Source organism: Panulirus ornatus, chromosome 56 (assembly GCF_036320965.1).
Source record: "Panulirus ornatus isolate Po-2019 chromosome 56, ASM3632096v1, whole genome shotgun sequence".
Taxonomy (NCBI): domain Eukaryota; kingdom Metazoa; phylum Arthropoda; class Malacostraca; order Decapoda; family Palinuridae; genus Panulirus; species Panulirus ornatus.
In genome coordinates, this window is record NC_092279.1 from 5,533,533 (window position 1) to 5,551,792 (window position 18,260).

The following is an 18,260-nucleotide window of genomic DNA, read 5'->3' on the forward strand; positions in this document are numbered from 1 at the left end:
ACTCCTTCCCTTGCTCTTGTCTTCTCACTAACCCCTGACTTTACTCCCAAGACATTCCCAAACCACTCTTCCCCTTTACCCTTGAGCTTCGTTTCACTCAGAGCCAAAACATCCAGGTTCCTTTCCTCAGACATACTACCTATCTCTCCTTTTTTCACATCTTGGTTACATCCACACACATTGAGGCACCCCAATCTGAGCCTTCGAGAAGGATGAGCACTCCCCGCGTGACTCCTTCTTCTGTTTCCCATTTTAGAAAGTTAAAAAAATACAGGGAGGGGAGGATTTCTGGCCCCCCGCTCCCGTCCCCTCTAGTCGCTTTCTACGACACGCGAGGAATGCGTGGGAAGTATTCTTTCACCCCTATCCCCAGGGATAATATATATATATATATACACACACACACACACACATACATACGCACATATACACACACACACACACATACATATATATACATATGGAAAATGTAAGAAACAATTTAGAAAACTGAAACTTCTAGCTTGAAATGAAATGAAAAAATGGATGTCACATAATGGTTCAACCTCTGGCTATGGAAAAAGGAAATGTATAATTTATTTACACAAACGTCAATAGTAGTTCTCATCAATTTGACCACTGTATCAATACGCTTCAATGTCTAAGCTATATATATATATATATATATATATATATATATATATATATATATATATATATATATATATATATATACATATACATATATATATTTTTCTTTTTCTTTCAAACTGTTCGCCATTTCCCGCGTTAGCAAGGTAGCGTTAAGAACAGAGGACTGGGCCGCTGAGGGAATATCCTCACCTGGCCCCCTTCTCTGTTCCTTCTCTTGGGGAAAAAAAAAAAAAAAAAAAAAACGAGGGGAGGATTTCCAGCCCCCCGCTCCCTCCCCTTTTAGTCGCCTTCTACGACACGCAGGGAATACGTGGGAAGTATTCTTTCTCCCCTATCCCCAGGGATAAATATATATTCCTGGGGATAGGGGAGAAAGAATACTTCCCACATATTCCTTGTGTGTCGTAGAAGGCGACTAAAAGGGGAGGGAGCGGGTTGTTGGAAATCCTCCCCTTTCTTGTTTTTTTTTAATTTTCCAAAAGAAGGAACAGAGAAGGGGGTCAGGTGAGGATATTCCCTCTAAGGCCCAGTTCTCTGTTCTTAATGCTACCTCGCTAACGCGGGAAATGGCAAATAGTATAAAAAAAAAATATATATATATTTTTATTTTTTATTTATTTTATTTTGTTTCTCGCTGTCTTCCGCGTTAGCGAGGTAGCGCAAGGAAACAGACGAAAGTGGCCCAACCCGCCCACATACACATGTATATACATACACGTCCACACACGCAAATATACATACCTATACATCTCAATGTACACATATATATACACACACAGACATACACATATATACACATGTACATAATTCATACTGTCTGCCTTTATTTGTTCCCATTGCCACCCTACCACACATGGAATAACAACCCCCTCCCCCCTCATGTATGCGAGGTAGCGCTAGGAAAAACACCAAAAGCCCCATTTGTTCACACTCAGTCTCTAGCTGTCATGTAATAATACACCGAAAACACAGCTCCCTTTCCACATCCAGGCCCCACACACTTTGCATGGTTTACCCCAGACGCTTCACATGCCCTGGTTCAATCCATTGACAGCACGTCGACCCCGGTATACCACATCGTTCCAATTCACTCTATTCCTTGCACGCCTTTCACCCTCCTGCATGTTCAGGCCCCGATCACTCAAAATCTTTTTCACTCCATCTTTCCACCTCCAATTTGGTCTCCCACTTCTCCTCGTTCCCTCCACCTCTGACACATATATCCTCTTGGTCAATCTTTCCCCACTCATTCTCTCCATGTGACCAAACCATTTCAAAACACCCTCTTCTGCTCTCTCAACCACACTCTTTTTATTTCCACACATCTCTCTCACCCTTACATTACTTACTCGATCAAACCACCTCACACCACATATTGTCCTCAAACATCTCATTTCCAGCACATCCACCCTCCTGCGCACAACTCTATCCATAGCCCACGCCTCGCAACCATACAACATTGTTGGAACCACTATTCCTTCAAACATACCCAGTTTTGCTTTCCGAGATAATGTTCTCGACTTCCACTCATTCTGTAAGGCTCCCAGGATTTTCGCCCCCTCCCCCACCCTATGATTCACTTCCGCTTCCATGGTTCCATCTGCTGCCAGATCCACTGCCAGATATCTAAAACACTTAACTTCCTCCAGTTTTTCTCCATTCAAACTTACCTCCCAATTGACTTGACCCTCAACCCTACTGTACCTAATAACCTTGCTCTTATTCACATTTACTCTTAACTTTCTTCTTTCACACACTTTACCAAACTCAGTCACCAGCTTCTGCAGTTTCTCACATGAATCAGCCACCTGCGCTGTATCATCAGCAAACAACAACTGACTCACTTCCCAAGCTCTTTCATCCCCAACAGACTTCATACTTGCCCCTCTTTCCAGAACTCTTGCATTCACTTCCCTATATATATATATATATATTTATTTATATTTATTTATTATACTTTGTCGCTGTCTCCCGCGTTTGCGAGGTAGCGCAAGGAAACAGACGAAAGAAATGGCCCAACCCCCCCCCATACACATGTATATACATACGTCCACACACGCAAATATACATACCTACACAGCTTTCCATGGTTTACCCCAGACGCTTCACATGCCCTGATTCAATCCACCGACAGCACGTCAACCCCGGTATACCACATCGCTCCAATTCACTCTATTCCTTGCCCTCCTTTCACCCTCCTGCATGTTCAGGCCCCGATCACACAAAATCCTTTTCACTCCATCTTTCCACCTCCAATTCGGAGGGGATAGGGGAGAGAGAGAATACTTCCCACGTATTCCCTGCGTGTCATAGAAGGCGACTAAAAGGGGAGGGAGCGGGAGGCTGGAAATCCTCCCCTCTCGTTTTTTTTTTAATTTTCCAAAAGAAGGAATAGAGAAAGGGGCCAGGTGAGGATATTCCCTCAGAGGCCCAGTCCTTTGTTCTTAACGCTACCTTGCTAATGCGGGAAATGGCAAATAGTTTGAAAGATAGAAATATATATGTATATATAGGGGAGAAAGAATACTTCCCACGTACTCCCTGCGAGTCGTAGAAGGCGACTAGAAGGGGAGGGAGTGGGGGGCTGGAAATCCTCCCCTCCCGTTTTTAATTTTCCAAAAGAAGGAGCAGGGAAGGGGGCCAAGTGTGGATATTCCTTCTAAGGCTCAGTCCTGTTCTTAAGGCTACCTCACTAACGCAGTAAATGGCGAATATGTATTTTGAAAAAAAAAAGGAGATATATATCAATGAATGGGATAGGGGAGAAAGAATACTTCCCACGTATTCCCTGGGTTTCGTAAAAGGCGACTAAAAGGGAAGGGAGTGGGGGTGCTGGAAATCCTCCCATCCAGTTTTTACTTTTCCAAAAGAAGAAACAGAGAAGGGGACCAAGTGAGGATATTTCCTCTAAGGGTCAGTCCTCTGTTCTTAATGCTACCTTGCTAATGTGGGAAATGGCAAATATGTATTTTATTTCTTTTTACATGCCATATCCCGCATTAGCGAGGTAGCACTAAGAACAGAGGACTGACCCTTAGAGGAAATATCCTCACTTGGCCCCCTTCTCTGCTCCTTCTTTTGGAAAATTAAGATTGGGAGGGGAGGATTTCTAGCCCCTGCTCCCTCCCCTTTTATTCACCTTCTACGACACAGGGAATATGTGGGAAGTATTCTTTCTCCCCTATCCCCAGAGATAAAATACATATATGTATATACATGTGTATGTGGGTGGGTTGGACCATTCCTCATCTGTTTCCTTGTGTTACCTCGCTGACGCGGGAGATGGTGGTTAAGTATAATAATAATAATAGTAATATACACACATAAATGCCCATACACGTACATATACATTTGAATACTTATCATTTACATAATAGACATATACATATATACACTTGCTTGCCTTCATCCATTCCTGGAGACACCCCGCCCCACAGGAAACAGCATCGCTACGTGTATGTGTATGTGCGTATATGTATACATATGTGTGTGTATGAGTGGATGGGTATTTCTTCATGTATTTCCTGGTGCTACCACACTAATGTGGGAAACAATGATCAAGAATTATAAATGATAGTAATAATATAATAATAATATAATTATATATATAACAATCATTTATTTTCCCACAGAGTTGTCATGGTATTTTGGACATCAGTCTTGCTTCTGTGGAACGTCTGCACAGACACAACATATACCCAATAGTATTACTATTAAAATTTCGACACCACAAGCAAATCCGTGAAGTATGTGACTCGCATCATCCCTCTGCTGAAAGGATCTCCCAAAAAGAAGCCAAAGAAATGTATGAACTTGCTGCAAAAGTAGAGCAAGAATACAAACATGTAATTTCAGGTATGTCAGTCAAAAAATATATTTCACCTACAACACTCACACGTTTCAGAGATACAGATAGATAGACTTTAGATAATCTTACTTTTATTATTCCAGAAATGAATTGCTTTTGAAAGAGACTTGTTGACTGTTCACTATATTTCAAACACCTTTCATTGCATGTTAGAATATTTTTTGGCCACCAAGTACATCTGTAATTGCTTTTGTCATACAATTTTGATTTACATGGAAAGAAACGAATCTTGTGCATTTTCATTGATGAAATAGTCATGATGAAGTTGGGAAACAGTAAAGGGTTGTTGAGGCAGAGATAGGATTGAAAGTGATACAAAAATTCCTCATAGACAAGTTTTCACTTGGGCATAATTTCAGAGAAAAGCTTGATGTAGAGATAACACTTAAGCTTACCACTTTTAGGGAGACGGATAACAGCTATCATATTTGCAAATGATATGCACCAGTCCTGCCCTCAAATAAGATATCACAGCAATGGTAACCATCCATAAAGCAGTGTCCTTAGCATCTGGTGGAGTTTTGCATCTAGCAACCTTAGATATTGTGGATATTTTGAGGGAGTTGTGTCCAGTATTTCATTCTTCTGGAAAACATACTATTTGCTTAAACTAAGGAGGGCCACCATATAAAAAAAAGAGATTATTTTTTCTTTCCAGCTGTGATTCCTGCTGCAGTCAACATGCCATACATCAGTACACAAGTAAAGTCATGTGTGGACCAGGAACAGTCTAAAACACTCTGGGTACCATCAGGAAGCCTCTGAAATGCAAGAATAAACACCAGAATTGTGTCTTAATTGAAAGCCTCTGAACTGCAGGAATAAACACCAGAATTGTGTTTTAATTGAAGCATAAAGTACAGTTGAAATTAGTTACCATTAACAGATTTTGTTGATATATATATGTCGAGGAGGGGAGCCAAAATGTAAACTTCGTACAGCTCTGTACGTACTGCTGCTTTTCCTAACAATTCCAGAATTGAAAGTTTTAATTAGTCAAAGAAATTATTTTAGGTTTTATAAGCTGGGTAGATTTATTTTTCTTAAAAAAATATGATAATAATAATAATAATAATAATGATAATTATATATATATATATTTATATATATATATATATATACCATGTATATTTTGTTGTTGGACCAAGCTTGACAAGTACAAAATATCACCTAGTATGGTTTTATTTGTGCTAAAACATTTGTTTCTAGGAAGCTATATTTATATTGTTCAAAAATAGCCAAAACAATATATATCCCAAGAACTCAGAGTTTGTTACAAGATGTCTTGTAATCAAGGGACAAAATGTAACACTGACAGCCTGGTTGACAGGCATCTTACTTTATACCAAAGAAGCATTAAGGCAGTTGAGATGGGCAGCTAATGAATGAGAGTAGGCTAGGGTATTACATATAGCCTTCTGCTTTGATAGCATATGTTGTCATGAAAATATTCCTTCTCACTTGTGCCTTAATGGAGCTGGTGAGTGGCCTGTGTTTGTTTATGTATCAATAAACTGGAAGTGGAGGTGCACATATTGCTGGCTTGATGTTGGCCTCTCCTGATCTCAGGTAATGAACTTTGGCCTGGTTTTTATTTAACAATGTCAAGGGTAACAAGTCTTTATATGGCAGTCTGCCAAAAGCTTTATTTTAAACTTAATCAGTAGCCCATCTAATGTACCTTCATAAAACACTTTGGCACTTCACTAAAGCCCAAGCAAGTGCAGGGTTGCACTTTGCTGCTTGTTGTGCATCAGAGTAAAAGGAAGTGTTTAAAATCTGTGATTTTTATGGTCACTGGTGATTATAAAAGCCCTTGAGTCTTCCTTGTAGAATATTTAAGTCAATTTTAAGTTACCCATGAAGTGTTCGGATGTAATTACTCACAAGTTTCACTTGATTTGTCATCTTTCATTTTGGTGCATCAGTAGGAGTTACTTAACATATAAGTTTGTGTAATATTTTTCATAGTATTTTTTAAAAATTCTTCACACTCTGTGTAAGCTATTACATTTCATATACAATATATATATATATATATATATATATATATATATATATATATATATACAGAAATATATACATATATATATTTTTACATATTCGCCTTATCCTGCATTAGTGAGGTAGCGTTAAGAACAGAGGGGCGAGCCTTAGAGGGTATATGCTTACTTGGCCCACCTCTCCATTCCTTCTTTTGGAAAATTATAAACAGGAGGGGAGGATTTCCAGCCCCCCCACCCCCAATATATATATATATATATATATATATATATATATATATATATATATATATATATATATATATATATATTTTTTTTTTTTATTATACTTTGTCGCTGTCTCCTGCGTTTGCGAGGTAGCGCAAGGAAACAGACGAAAGAAATGGCCCAACCCCCCCGATACACATGTATATACATACGTCCACACACGCAAATATACATACCTACACAGCTTTCCATGGTTTACCCCAGACGCCCCACATGCCCCGATTCAATCCACTGACAGCACGTCAACCCCGGTATACCACATCGCTCCAATTCACTCTATTCCTTGCCCTCCTTTCACCCTCCTGCATGTTCAGGCCCCGATCACACAAAATCCTTTTCACTCCATCCTTCCACCTCCAGTTTGGTCTCCCTCTTCTCCTTGTTCCCTCCACCTCCGACACATATATCTTCTTGGTCAATCTCTCCTCACTCATCCTCTCCATGTGCCCAAACCACTTCAAAACACCCTCTTCTGCTCTCTCAACCACGCTCTTTTTATTACCACACATCTCTCTTACCCTTACGTTACTCACTCGATCAAACCACCTCACACCACACATTGTCCTCAAACATCTCATTTCCAGCACATCCATCCTCCTGCGCACAACTCTATCCATAGCCCACGCCTCGCAACCATACAACATTGTTGGAACCACTGTTCCTTCAAACATACCCATTTTTGCTTTCCGAGATAATGTTCTCGACTTCCACATATTCTTCAAGGCCCCCAGGATTTTCGCCCCCTCCCCCACCCTATGATCCACTTCCGCTTCCATGGTTCCATCCGCTGCCAGATCCACTCCCAGATATCTAAAACACTTCACTTCTTCCAGTTTTTCTCCATATATAAATATATATATATATATATATATATATATATATATATATATATATCTTTCTTTCTTTCATACTATTCGCCATTTCCCGCATTAGCGAGGTAGCATTAAGAACAGAGGACTGGGCCTTTGAGGGAATATCCTCACCTGGCCCCCCTTCTCTGTTCCTTCTTTTGGAAAATTGAAAAAAAAACAAAAAACGAGAGGGGAGGATTTCCAGCCACCCGCTCCCTCCCCTTTTAGTCGCCTTCTACGACACGCAGGGAATACGTGGGAAGTATTCTTTCTCCCCTATCCCCAAGGATAATATATATATATATATATATATATATTTTTTTTTTTCATACGATTCGCCATTTCCCGCATTTGCGAGGTAGCATTAAGAACAGAGGACTGGGCCTTAGAGGGAAAATCCTCACCTGGCCCCCTTCTCTGTTCCTTCTTTTGGAAAATTAAAAAAAAAACGAGAGGGGAGGATTTCCAGCCACCCGCTCCCTCCCCTTTTAGTCGCCTTCTACGACACGCAGGGAATACGTGGGAAGTATTCTTTCTCCCCTATCCCCAGGGATATATATATATATATATATATATATATATATATATATAAACCTATTTGCTATTTCTTACATGTGCACTTTAGCATCAGGAACAGGTGACTGGGCCTTAAGAGGAAAATATTCTCACTGGGCTTCTTTCTCTGTTTCATCTCTTGGAAAGGATTAATACGGGAGGGAAGGATTTTCAGTCTCTTGCTTCCACCCCTCTTAGTTGCCTTCCATGACAACCAGATGTCTAGATAGTATTTTATCTCCTCAGGGATACTTCCATGCCCATTTGTTCCTTCTTTCCTTATGAGGCTCCTGCTGCACTCAAGAAGCTGGCTATATCCACTGGTCCAGACCACAAATCAAATAGAGTGATGAGTTGTTTGTAAGTCCATGTTGAGAGAGTGTATGGTAATTGAGTACAAAGTGCTGGGTGTTTTCTTTATTATGTTGCATTATAGGCATAAAGGGTTTTGGGATATGTTGAAAAAGTGTTTGCAGTGTTATAGTGATGGATGATGTCCAGAGGGAAAGCGTGACTCATAAAGGATGTCCAGAGGGAAAGTGTGATGTGTTTGCCTAAGGAGTGTGGTTTCCAGTGGGTGCATATCTGGTGGGTTAGAGATTAAGGTGTAAGGTTGGTTGGTTGGTTCTTGTTAGGTCATTTCAGTGTATATGTTTGTTTGTTTTTTTGTTATATTTATTGAGGATGGTGTGTTCTATAAGTAGAGATTACTGAATTGTGATGTGGGACAACTTTTTATTTCTGCTCGGGGTTGTTGGTTAGTTATGGAGTTGCTGTTGCATAGAGTTAGGTGCCAAGCATATTGAGGTGGGTCTATATTGGGAGGATCTTTGTTTCAATGAGTTCTTGAGGATAAAAGGAACTAATGGGGAAGGAAGGTAAGGCAAGGTGTTGAGCATATGTGGTCGCTAATCAGTCAGTGATTGTTCATAGCACAGTATTTTGTGTGGGTTACAGCTTTGTTTTTCTTTATTTCATACTTGATCACCATTTCCCACATTAGCAAGGTAGCACCAGGAAACATATTCGCCATTTCCTGCATTAGAGAGGTAGTGTTAAGAACAGCCTGAGAGGGAATATCCTCACTTGGCCCCATTCTCTGTACCCTCTTTTGGAAAATTAGAAATGGGAAGGGAGAATTTCCAGCCCCACCAGCTCCTTCCCCTTTTGGTTGCCTTCTACAACTTGCAGGGAATATGTGGGAAGTATTCTTTCTCCCCTATCCCCAGTGATGGCTAGCACAAAAGATGCTTGTTGCATGAGAAAGGTGGGAGATGGGCAGATTAGAATGGGTAGTGAGTGTTGGAATGAAGAAGTAAAGTTGTTAGTGAAAGAGAAAAGAGAGGCATTTGGATGACACTTGCAAGTAAGGAGTGCAAATTACTTGGATATGTATAAAAGAAAGTGGCAGAAGGTCAAGAGAAAGGTGCAAGGGTTAAAAAAGAGGGCAAATGAATCATTAAACTTTAGGGAGAATAAAAAGATGTTTGGAAGTAGGTAAATAACGTGTGCAAGACGAGATTAAATGGGAACATGGGTGAAGAGAGCAAGTGGGGAAGTGATAACAAGTAGTGATGAAGTATTTTGAAGGTTTGTTGCACATATTTGATGATACAGTGGCAAATGTAGGATGTTTTGGTCAGGGTGGTTTGTAAAGTGAAAGGGTCAGGGAGAATAGTTTGGTTAAGAGAGAAGAGATAGTGAAAGCTTTGCAGAAGATGAAATCCAGCAAGATGGTGGGTTTGTATGGTATTGCTGTAGAATTTATGAAAAAAAGGGGGTAACTGTGTTGTTGACTGGCTGGTAAGGCTATTCAATGTATGTATGGGTCATGGTGAATTGCTTGAGTATTGGCAAAATACATGCATAGTGCCATTGTACAAAGGCAAAAGGGATAAAGGTGAGTGTTCAAACTACAGAGGCATAAGTTTGTTGAGTATTCCTGGGAAATTATATGGGAGGGTATTGATTGAGAGGATGAAGGCATGTACAGAGTATTAGACAGGGAAAGAACAGTGTCGTTTCAGAAGTGGAAGAGGATGTGTGGATCAGGTGTTTGCTATGAAGTATGTATGAGAAATACTTAGAAAAACAGATGGATTTGTATGTAGCACTTATGGATCTGGAGAAGGCATATGATAAGAGATACTTTGTGGAAGGTCTTAAGAGTATATGGTGTGGGAGGTAAGTTGCTAGAAGGATTGAAAACTTGTAACCAAGGATGTAAGACATGTGTACAAGTAGGAAGAGAGGAGAGTGATTGGTTCCCAGTGAATGTCGGTTTGTGGCAGGGGTGTGTGATGTCCCTGTGGTTGTTGAATTTGTTTATGGATGGGATGGTTAGGGAGGCAAAGTAATGAAAATGTAAGAGAGATGTGTGGAAATAAATTGTGTGTGGTTAAGAGAGCAGAAAAGGGTGTGCTGAAATGGTTTGGACATTTGGATTGAATGAGGAAAATTGACAAAGAGGATATATGTGTCAGGTGAAGGGAGCAAGGATAAGTGGGTGACCAAATTGGAGGTGGAAGGATGGAGTGAAAATGATTTTAAGCAATTGGAGCCTGAACATACAGGAGGGAGAGAGGTGTACAAGGAATAGAGTGAATTGGAACAATGTGGTACATTAGGGTCATGTCCAGTCAATGGGCTGAACCTGGGTCTGGGGTAAACCATGGAAAGGTCTGTGGAGCCTGGATGTGGATAGGGAGCTGTGGTGTTGGTGCATTACATGTGGCACCTAGAGACTGAGTGTGAACAAATGTGGCCTTTTTTGTGTTTTCCTGACGCTTCCTTGCTGAAACAGAGGTAGTGATGCTGTTTCCTGTGGGGTGGGGGAGTACCAGGAATGGATGAAGGCACACCTCTCACCCTCCTGTATAATCATATCCTGATCGTTCAAAATATTTTTCACTCCATCCTTCCACCTCCAGTTTGGTTTCCTGCTTCTTGTTCCCTCCACCTCTAACACATAAATCCTCTTTGTCAATCTTTCCTCCCTCATTCTCTCCCTATGTCCATACCATTTCAACACACCCTCTTCTGCTCTCTCAACCACACTTTGTTACCACACATCTCTCTTTCCCTTTCATTACTTACATGATCAAACCTCCTCACACCACATATTGTTCTCAAACATTTCATTTCCAACACATCCACCCTCCTCTGTACAACCCTATCTATAGCCCATGCCTCACAACCATACAACATTGTTGGAACTACTATTCCTTCAAACATGCCCATTTGTGCTCTCCGAGATGATGTTCTCTCCCACACATTCTTCATCACTCCCAGAACCTTTGCCCCACTCCCCCATCCTGTGAGTCACTTCCACTTCCATGGTTCCATCCGCTGCCAAGTGCACTCCCAGATATCTAAAACACTTCACTTCCTCCAGTATATATATTTATTTATTTTATTTATCATTATACTTAACCACCGTCTCCCGTTTTAGCAAGGTAGCACAGGGAAACAGACAAGGAATGGCCCAACCCACCCACATACACGTGTATAAACGCCACATACACACACATATACATACACAGATATATATATACACCCATGTACATATCCATACTTGCTGCCTTCATCCATTCCCATCACCACTCTGCCACACACAAAATAGCGTCCCCCCTCCAGTGAGGCAGCACCAGGAATAGACAAAAAAGGCCACATTCATTCACACTAAGTCTCTAGCTGTCATGTATAATGCACCAAAACCATATTTTTGTACATATCCACCTTTTCCTGCATTGGCGAGGTAGCAGTAAGACCAGAGGACTGAGCCTAAGGGGAAATCCTCAGTTGGCTCCCTTCCTTTTTTTGGAAAAGTAAGAACTGTAGGGGAGGATTTCCAGCCCTCTGCTCCCTCCCTTTTTAGTCGTCTTTTACAACATGCAGGGAATATGTTGGAAGTATTTTTTCTCCCCAATCTCTTGGGATTATATATATTTATTTTATTTATTTATTTTGCTTTGTTGCTGTCTCCCGTGGTAGCGCAAGGAAACAGACAAAAGAATGGCCCAACCCACCCACATACGCATGTATATACATACACATCCACACACGCAAATATACATACCTATACATTTCAATGTATACATATATATACACAAACAGACATACATATATATATACATGTACATAATTTATACTGTCTGCCTTTATTCATTCCCATCGCCACCCTGCCACACATGAAATAACAACCCCTTCCCCCCTCATGTGCGTGAGATAGCGCTAGGAAGACAACAAAGGCCCCATTTGTTCACACTCAGTTTCTAGCTGTCATGTAATAATGCACCGAAACCACACACCAAGGCAAAGGGGACAAAGGTGAGTGCTCAAATTACAAAGGTATAAGTTTGTTGAGTATTCCTGGGAAATTATATGGGAGGGTATTGATTGATGTACAGAGCATCAGATTAGGGAAGAGCAGTGTGGTTTCAGAAGTGGTAGAGGATGTGAGAAATACTTAGAAAAGCAAATGGATTTGTATGTAGCATTTATGGATCTGGAGAAGGCATATGATAGAGTTGATAAGAGATGCTCTGTGGAAGGTATTAAGAATATATGGTGTGGGAGGCAAGTTGTTAGAAGCAGTGAAAAGCTTTTATCGAGGATGTAAGGCATGTGCACGTGTAGGAAGAGAGGAAAGTGATTGGTTCTCAGTGAATGTAGGTTTGCAGCAGGGGTGTGTGAAGTCTCCATGGTTGTTTAATTTGTTTATGGATGGGGTAGTTAGGGAGGTGAATGCAAGGGTTTTGGAAAGAGGGGCAAGTATGCAGTCTGTTGTGGATGAGAGAGAGCTTGGGAAGTGAGTCAGTTGTTGTTCGCTGATGTATCATCAGCTGGTGGCTGATTCATGTGAGAAACTGCAGAAGCTGGTGACTGAGTTTGGTAAAGTGTGTGAAAGAAGAAAGTTTAGGGTAAATGTTAATAAGAGCAAGGTTATTAGGTACAGTAGGGTTGAGGGTCAAGTCAATTGGGAGGTAAGTTTGAATGGAGCAAAACTGGAGGAAGGGAAGTGTTTTAGATATCTGGGAGTGGATTTGGCAGCGGATGGAACCATGGAAGCGGAAGCGAATCATAGGGTGGGGGAGGGGGCGAAAATTCTGGGAGCCTTGAAGAATGTGTGGAAGTCGAGAACATTATCTCGGAAAGGAAGGAAGAGTGGTTCCAACAATCTTATATGGTTGCGAGGCATGGGCTATGGATAGAGTTGTGCGCAGGAGAGTGGATGTGCTGGAAATGAGATGTTTGAAGACAATATGTGGTGTGAGGTGGTTTGATCGAGTAAGTAATAATAGGGTAAGAGATATGTGTGGTAATAAAAAGAGTGTGGTTGAGAGAGCAGAAGAGGGTGTTTTGAAATGGTTTGGTCACATGGAGAGAATGAGTAAGGAAAGATTGACAAAGAGGATATATGTGTTAGAGGTGGAGGGAACGAGGAGAAGTGGGAGACCAAATTGGAGGTGGAAAGATGGAGTGAAAAAGATTTTGAGTGATGGGGCCTGAACATGCAGGAGGGTGAAAGGCATGCAAGGAAAAGGGTGAATTGGAACGATGTGGTATACCAGGGTCGACGTGCTGTCAATGGATTGAACCAGGGCATGTGAAGCGTCTGGGGTAAACCATGGAAAGTTCTGTGGGGCCTGGATGTGGAAAGGGAGCTGTTGTTTCGGTGCATTATTACATGACAGCTAGAGACTGCGTGTGAATGAATAGGGCCTTTGTTGTCTTTTCCTAGCGCTACCTCGCACACATAAGGGGGGAGGGGGTTGTTATTTCATGTGTGGCGAGGTGGCAATGGGAATGAATAGGGGCAGGCAGTGTGAATTGTGTGCATGGGTATATATGTATGTGTCTGTGTGTGTATATATATATGTGTATATATATATATATATTTCATACTCTTCGCCATTTTCCGCATTAGCGAGGTAGCGTTAAGAACAGAGGACTGAGCCTTTGAGGGAATATCCTCATTTGGCCCCCTCTGTTCCTTCTTTAGGAAAACCAAAAATGAGTGGGGAGGATTTCCAGCCCCTTCTCCCTTAACTTTTAGTCGCCTTCTATGACACGCAGGGAATACATGGGAAGTTTTCTTTCTCCCCTATCCCCTGGGATAATATATATATATATTTATATATTTTTTCATACAAATTTGCCATTTCCCACATTAGCAAGGTAGCATTATGAACAGAGGACTGAGCCTTAGAGGGAATATCCTCACTTGGCCCCTTCTTTTTCTTCTGGAAAATTAAAAGAATGAGAGTGGAGGATTTTCAGCCTCCCACTCCCTCCCCTTTTGGTTGCCTTCTACAACACACAGGGAATACATGGTAAATATTCTTTTTCCCCTATCCCCTATTTCCCAGCTAAAGCAGGGAATGGAGGGAAAGAGAATTGGGAGACCAAATTGCAGGTGGAAGGATGGAATGAAAGTAATTTTGAGCAATTTGGGCCAGAACCACCTCGCATCACATATTGTCCTCAAACTTTTCATTTCCAATATATCCAACCTCCTCCACACCACCCTATCTATAGCCCACGCCTCGCAACCACATAACATTGTTGGAACCACTATTCCCTCAAACATACCCACTTTTGCTCTCCGAGATAATGTTCTTGCCTTCCACACATTTTTCAACGCTTCCAGAACCTTCGCCCTCTCCCCCACCCTGTGACTCACCGCTTCCATGGTTCCAACTACTGCCAAAACCACTCCCAGATATCTAAAACACTACACTTCCTCCAGTTTTTCTCCATTCAAACTTTTTTTTTTTTTCTGTTTCCCGCGTCTGTGAGGTAGCACAAGGAAACAGACGAAAGAAATGGCCCAACCCACCCCCATACACATGTATATACATACACGTCCACACACGCAAATATACATACCTACACAGCTTTCCATGGTTTACCCCAGACGCTTCACATGCCCTGATTCAATCCACTGACAGCACGTCAACCCCGGTATACCACATCGATCCAATTCACTCTATTCCTTGCCCGCCTTTCACCCTCCTGCATGTTCAGGCCCCAATCACACAAAATCTTTTTCACACCATCTTTCCACCTCCAATTTGGTCTCCCACTTCTCTTCGTTCCCTCCACCTCCGACACATATATCCTCTTGGTCAATCTTCCCTCACTCATTCTCTCCATGTCCCCAAACCATTTCAAAACACCCTCTTCTGCTCTCTCAACCACGCTCTTTTTATTTCCACACATCTCTCTTACCCTTACATTACTTACTCGATCAAACCACCTCACACCACACATTGTCCTCAAACATCTCATTTCCAGCACATCCACCCTCCTGCGCACAACTCTATCCATAGCCCATGCCTCGCAACCATACAACATTGTTGAAACCACCATTCCTTCAAACATACCCATTTTTGCTTTCCGAGATAATGTTCTCGACTTCCACACATTCTTCAAGGCTCCCAAAATTTTCGCCCCCTCCCCCACCCTATGATCCACTTCCGCTTCCATTGTTCCATCCGCTGCCAGATCCACTCCCAGATATCTAAAACACTTTACTTCCTCCAGTTTTTCTCCATTCAAACTTACCTCCCAATTGACTTTACCCTCAAAAACCCTACTGTACCTAATAACCTTGCTCTTATTCACATTTACTCTTAACTTTATTCTTTCACACACTTTACCAAACTCAGTCACCAGCTTCTGCAGTTTCTCACATGAATCAGCCACCAGCACTGTATCATCAGCAAACAACAACTGACTCACTTCCCAAGCTCTCTCATCCACAGCAGACTTCATACTTGCCCCTCTTTCCAAAACTCTTGCATTCACCTCCCTAACAACCCCATCCATAAACAAATTAAACAACCATGGAGACATCACACACCCCAGCCGCAAACCTACATTCACTGAGAACCAATCACTTTCCTCTCTTCCTACACGTACACATGCCTTACATCCTCGATAAAAACTTTTCACTGCTTCTAACAACTTGCCTCCCACACCATATATTCTTAATACCTTCCACAGAGCATCTCTATCAACTCTATCATATGCCTTCTCCAGATCCATAAATGCTACATACAAATCCATTTGCTTTTCTAAGTATTTCTCACATGCATTCTTCAAAGCAAACACCTGATCCACACATCCTCTACCACTTCTGAAACCACACTGCTCTTCCCCAATCTGATGCTCTGTACATGCCTTCACCCTCTCAATCAATACCCTCCCATATAATTTACCAGGAATACTCAACAAACTTATACCTCTGTAATTTGAGCACTCACTCTTTCCCCTTTGCCTTTGTACAATGGCACTACGCACGCATTCCGCCAATCCTCAGGCACCTCACCATGAGTCATACATACATTAAATAACCTTACCAACCAGTCAACAATGCAGTCACCCCCTTTTTTAATAAATTCCACTGCAATACTATCCAAACCTGCTGCCTTGCCGGCTTTCATCTTCCGCAAAGCTTTTACTACCTCTTCTCTGTTTACCAAATCATTTTCCCTAACCCTCTCACTTTGCCCACCACCTCGACCAAAACACCCTATATGTGCCACTCTATCATCAAACACATTCAACAAACCTTCAAAATACTTACTCCATCTCCTTCTCACATCACCACTACTTGTTATCACCTCCCCATTTGCGCCCTTCACTGAAGTTCCCATTTGCTCCCTTGTCTTACACACTTTATTTACCTCCTTCCAGAGCATCTTTTTATTCTCCCTAAAATTTAATGATACTCTCTCACCCCAACTCTCATTTGCCCTCTTTTTTACCTCTTGCACCTTTCTCTTGACCTCCTGTCTCTTTCTTTTATACATCTCCCACTCAATTGCATTTTTTCCCTGCAAAAATCGTCCAAATGCCTCTTTCTTCTCTTTCACTAATAATCTTACTTCTTCATCCCACCACTCACTACTCTTTCAATCTTACCTCCCAATTAACCTGATTACCTGCTCTTATTCACATTTACTCTCAGCTGTCGTGTTTCACACGTTACCAAACTCAGTCGCAACTTCTGTTTCTCACCTGAAACAGCCACCAGTCCTGTATCATCAGTGAACAACAACTGACTCACTTCCCAAGCCCTCTCATCCACAACAGACTGCATACTTGACCCTCTCTCCAAAACTCTTGCATTCACCTCCCTAACAACCCCATCTATAAACAAATTAAACAACCATTAAGACATCACGCACCCCTGCCGCAAACTGACTTTCACTGGGAACCAGTCATTTTCCTCTCTTCCTACTCGTACACATGCCTTACATCCTCGATAAAATCTTTTCACTGCTTCTAGCAACTTACCTTCCACACCATATACTCATAATACCTTCCACAAAGCATCTTTATCAACTCTATCATATGGCTTCTCTAAATCCAGAAATGCTACATACAAATCCATCTATTTTTCTAAGTATTTCTCACATACGTTCTTTAAAGCAAGCACCTGCAGGATCCACACATCCTCTACCACTTCTGAAACCTCACTGCTCTTCCCCAATCTGATGCTCCGTACATGCCTTTACCCTTCTCAATCAATACCCTCCCATATAATTTCCCAGGAATACTCAACAAACTTATGCCTCTCTAATTTGAACACTCACCTTTATCCCCTTTGCCTTTGTGCATTCCACCAATACCTCTCTAATTTGAACACTCACCTTTATCCCCTCTGCCTTTGTGCATTCCGCCAATCCTCCGACACTTCACCATGAACCATACATACATTGAATATCCTCACCAACCAGTCAACAACAGAGTCACTCCCTTTTTTTAATAAATTCCACTGCAGTACCATCCAAACCTGCTGCCTTTCATCTTCCGCAGAGCTTTCACTACCTCTTCTCTGTTTACCAAACCATTCTCCTTGACCCTCTCACTTTGCGCACCACCTCGACCAAAACACCCTATATCTGCCACTCTATTATCAAACACATTCATCAAACCACTACTTGTTATTACCTCCCCATTAGCCCCCTTCACTGATGTTCCCATTTATTCTCTTGTCTTACGCACTTTATTTACCTCCTTCCAAAACATCTTTTTATTCTCCCTCAAATTTAACGATACTCTTTCACCCCA

The 18,260-nt window shown here is 41.6% G+C and overlaps 1 protein-coding gene across 3 annotated transcripts in view; it reads left to right on the plus strand.

The window, feature by feature from the left end:
- Dlg5 (Discs large 5) overlaps window positions 1-5,447 on the plus strand; it is a 591,115-nt gene extending 585,668 nt beyond the window's left edge. For all 3 annotated transcript variants that reach the window (XM_071693695.1, XM_071693696.1, XM_071693697.1), the window contains 2 exons: window positions 4,266-4,488; window positions 5,160-5,447. In XM_071693695.1, the coding sequence (XP_071549796.1) occupies window positions 4,266-4,488; window positions 5,160-5,266 (330 nt within the window). In that variant the 3' untranslated portion in view covers window positions 5,267-5,447. The remainder of the gene's footprint in view (window positions 1-4,265; window positions 4,489-5,159) is intronic.
- The last annotated feature ends 12,813 nt before the right edge of the window (window positions 5,448-18,260 follow it).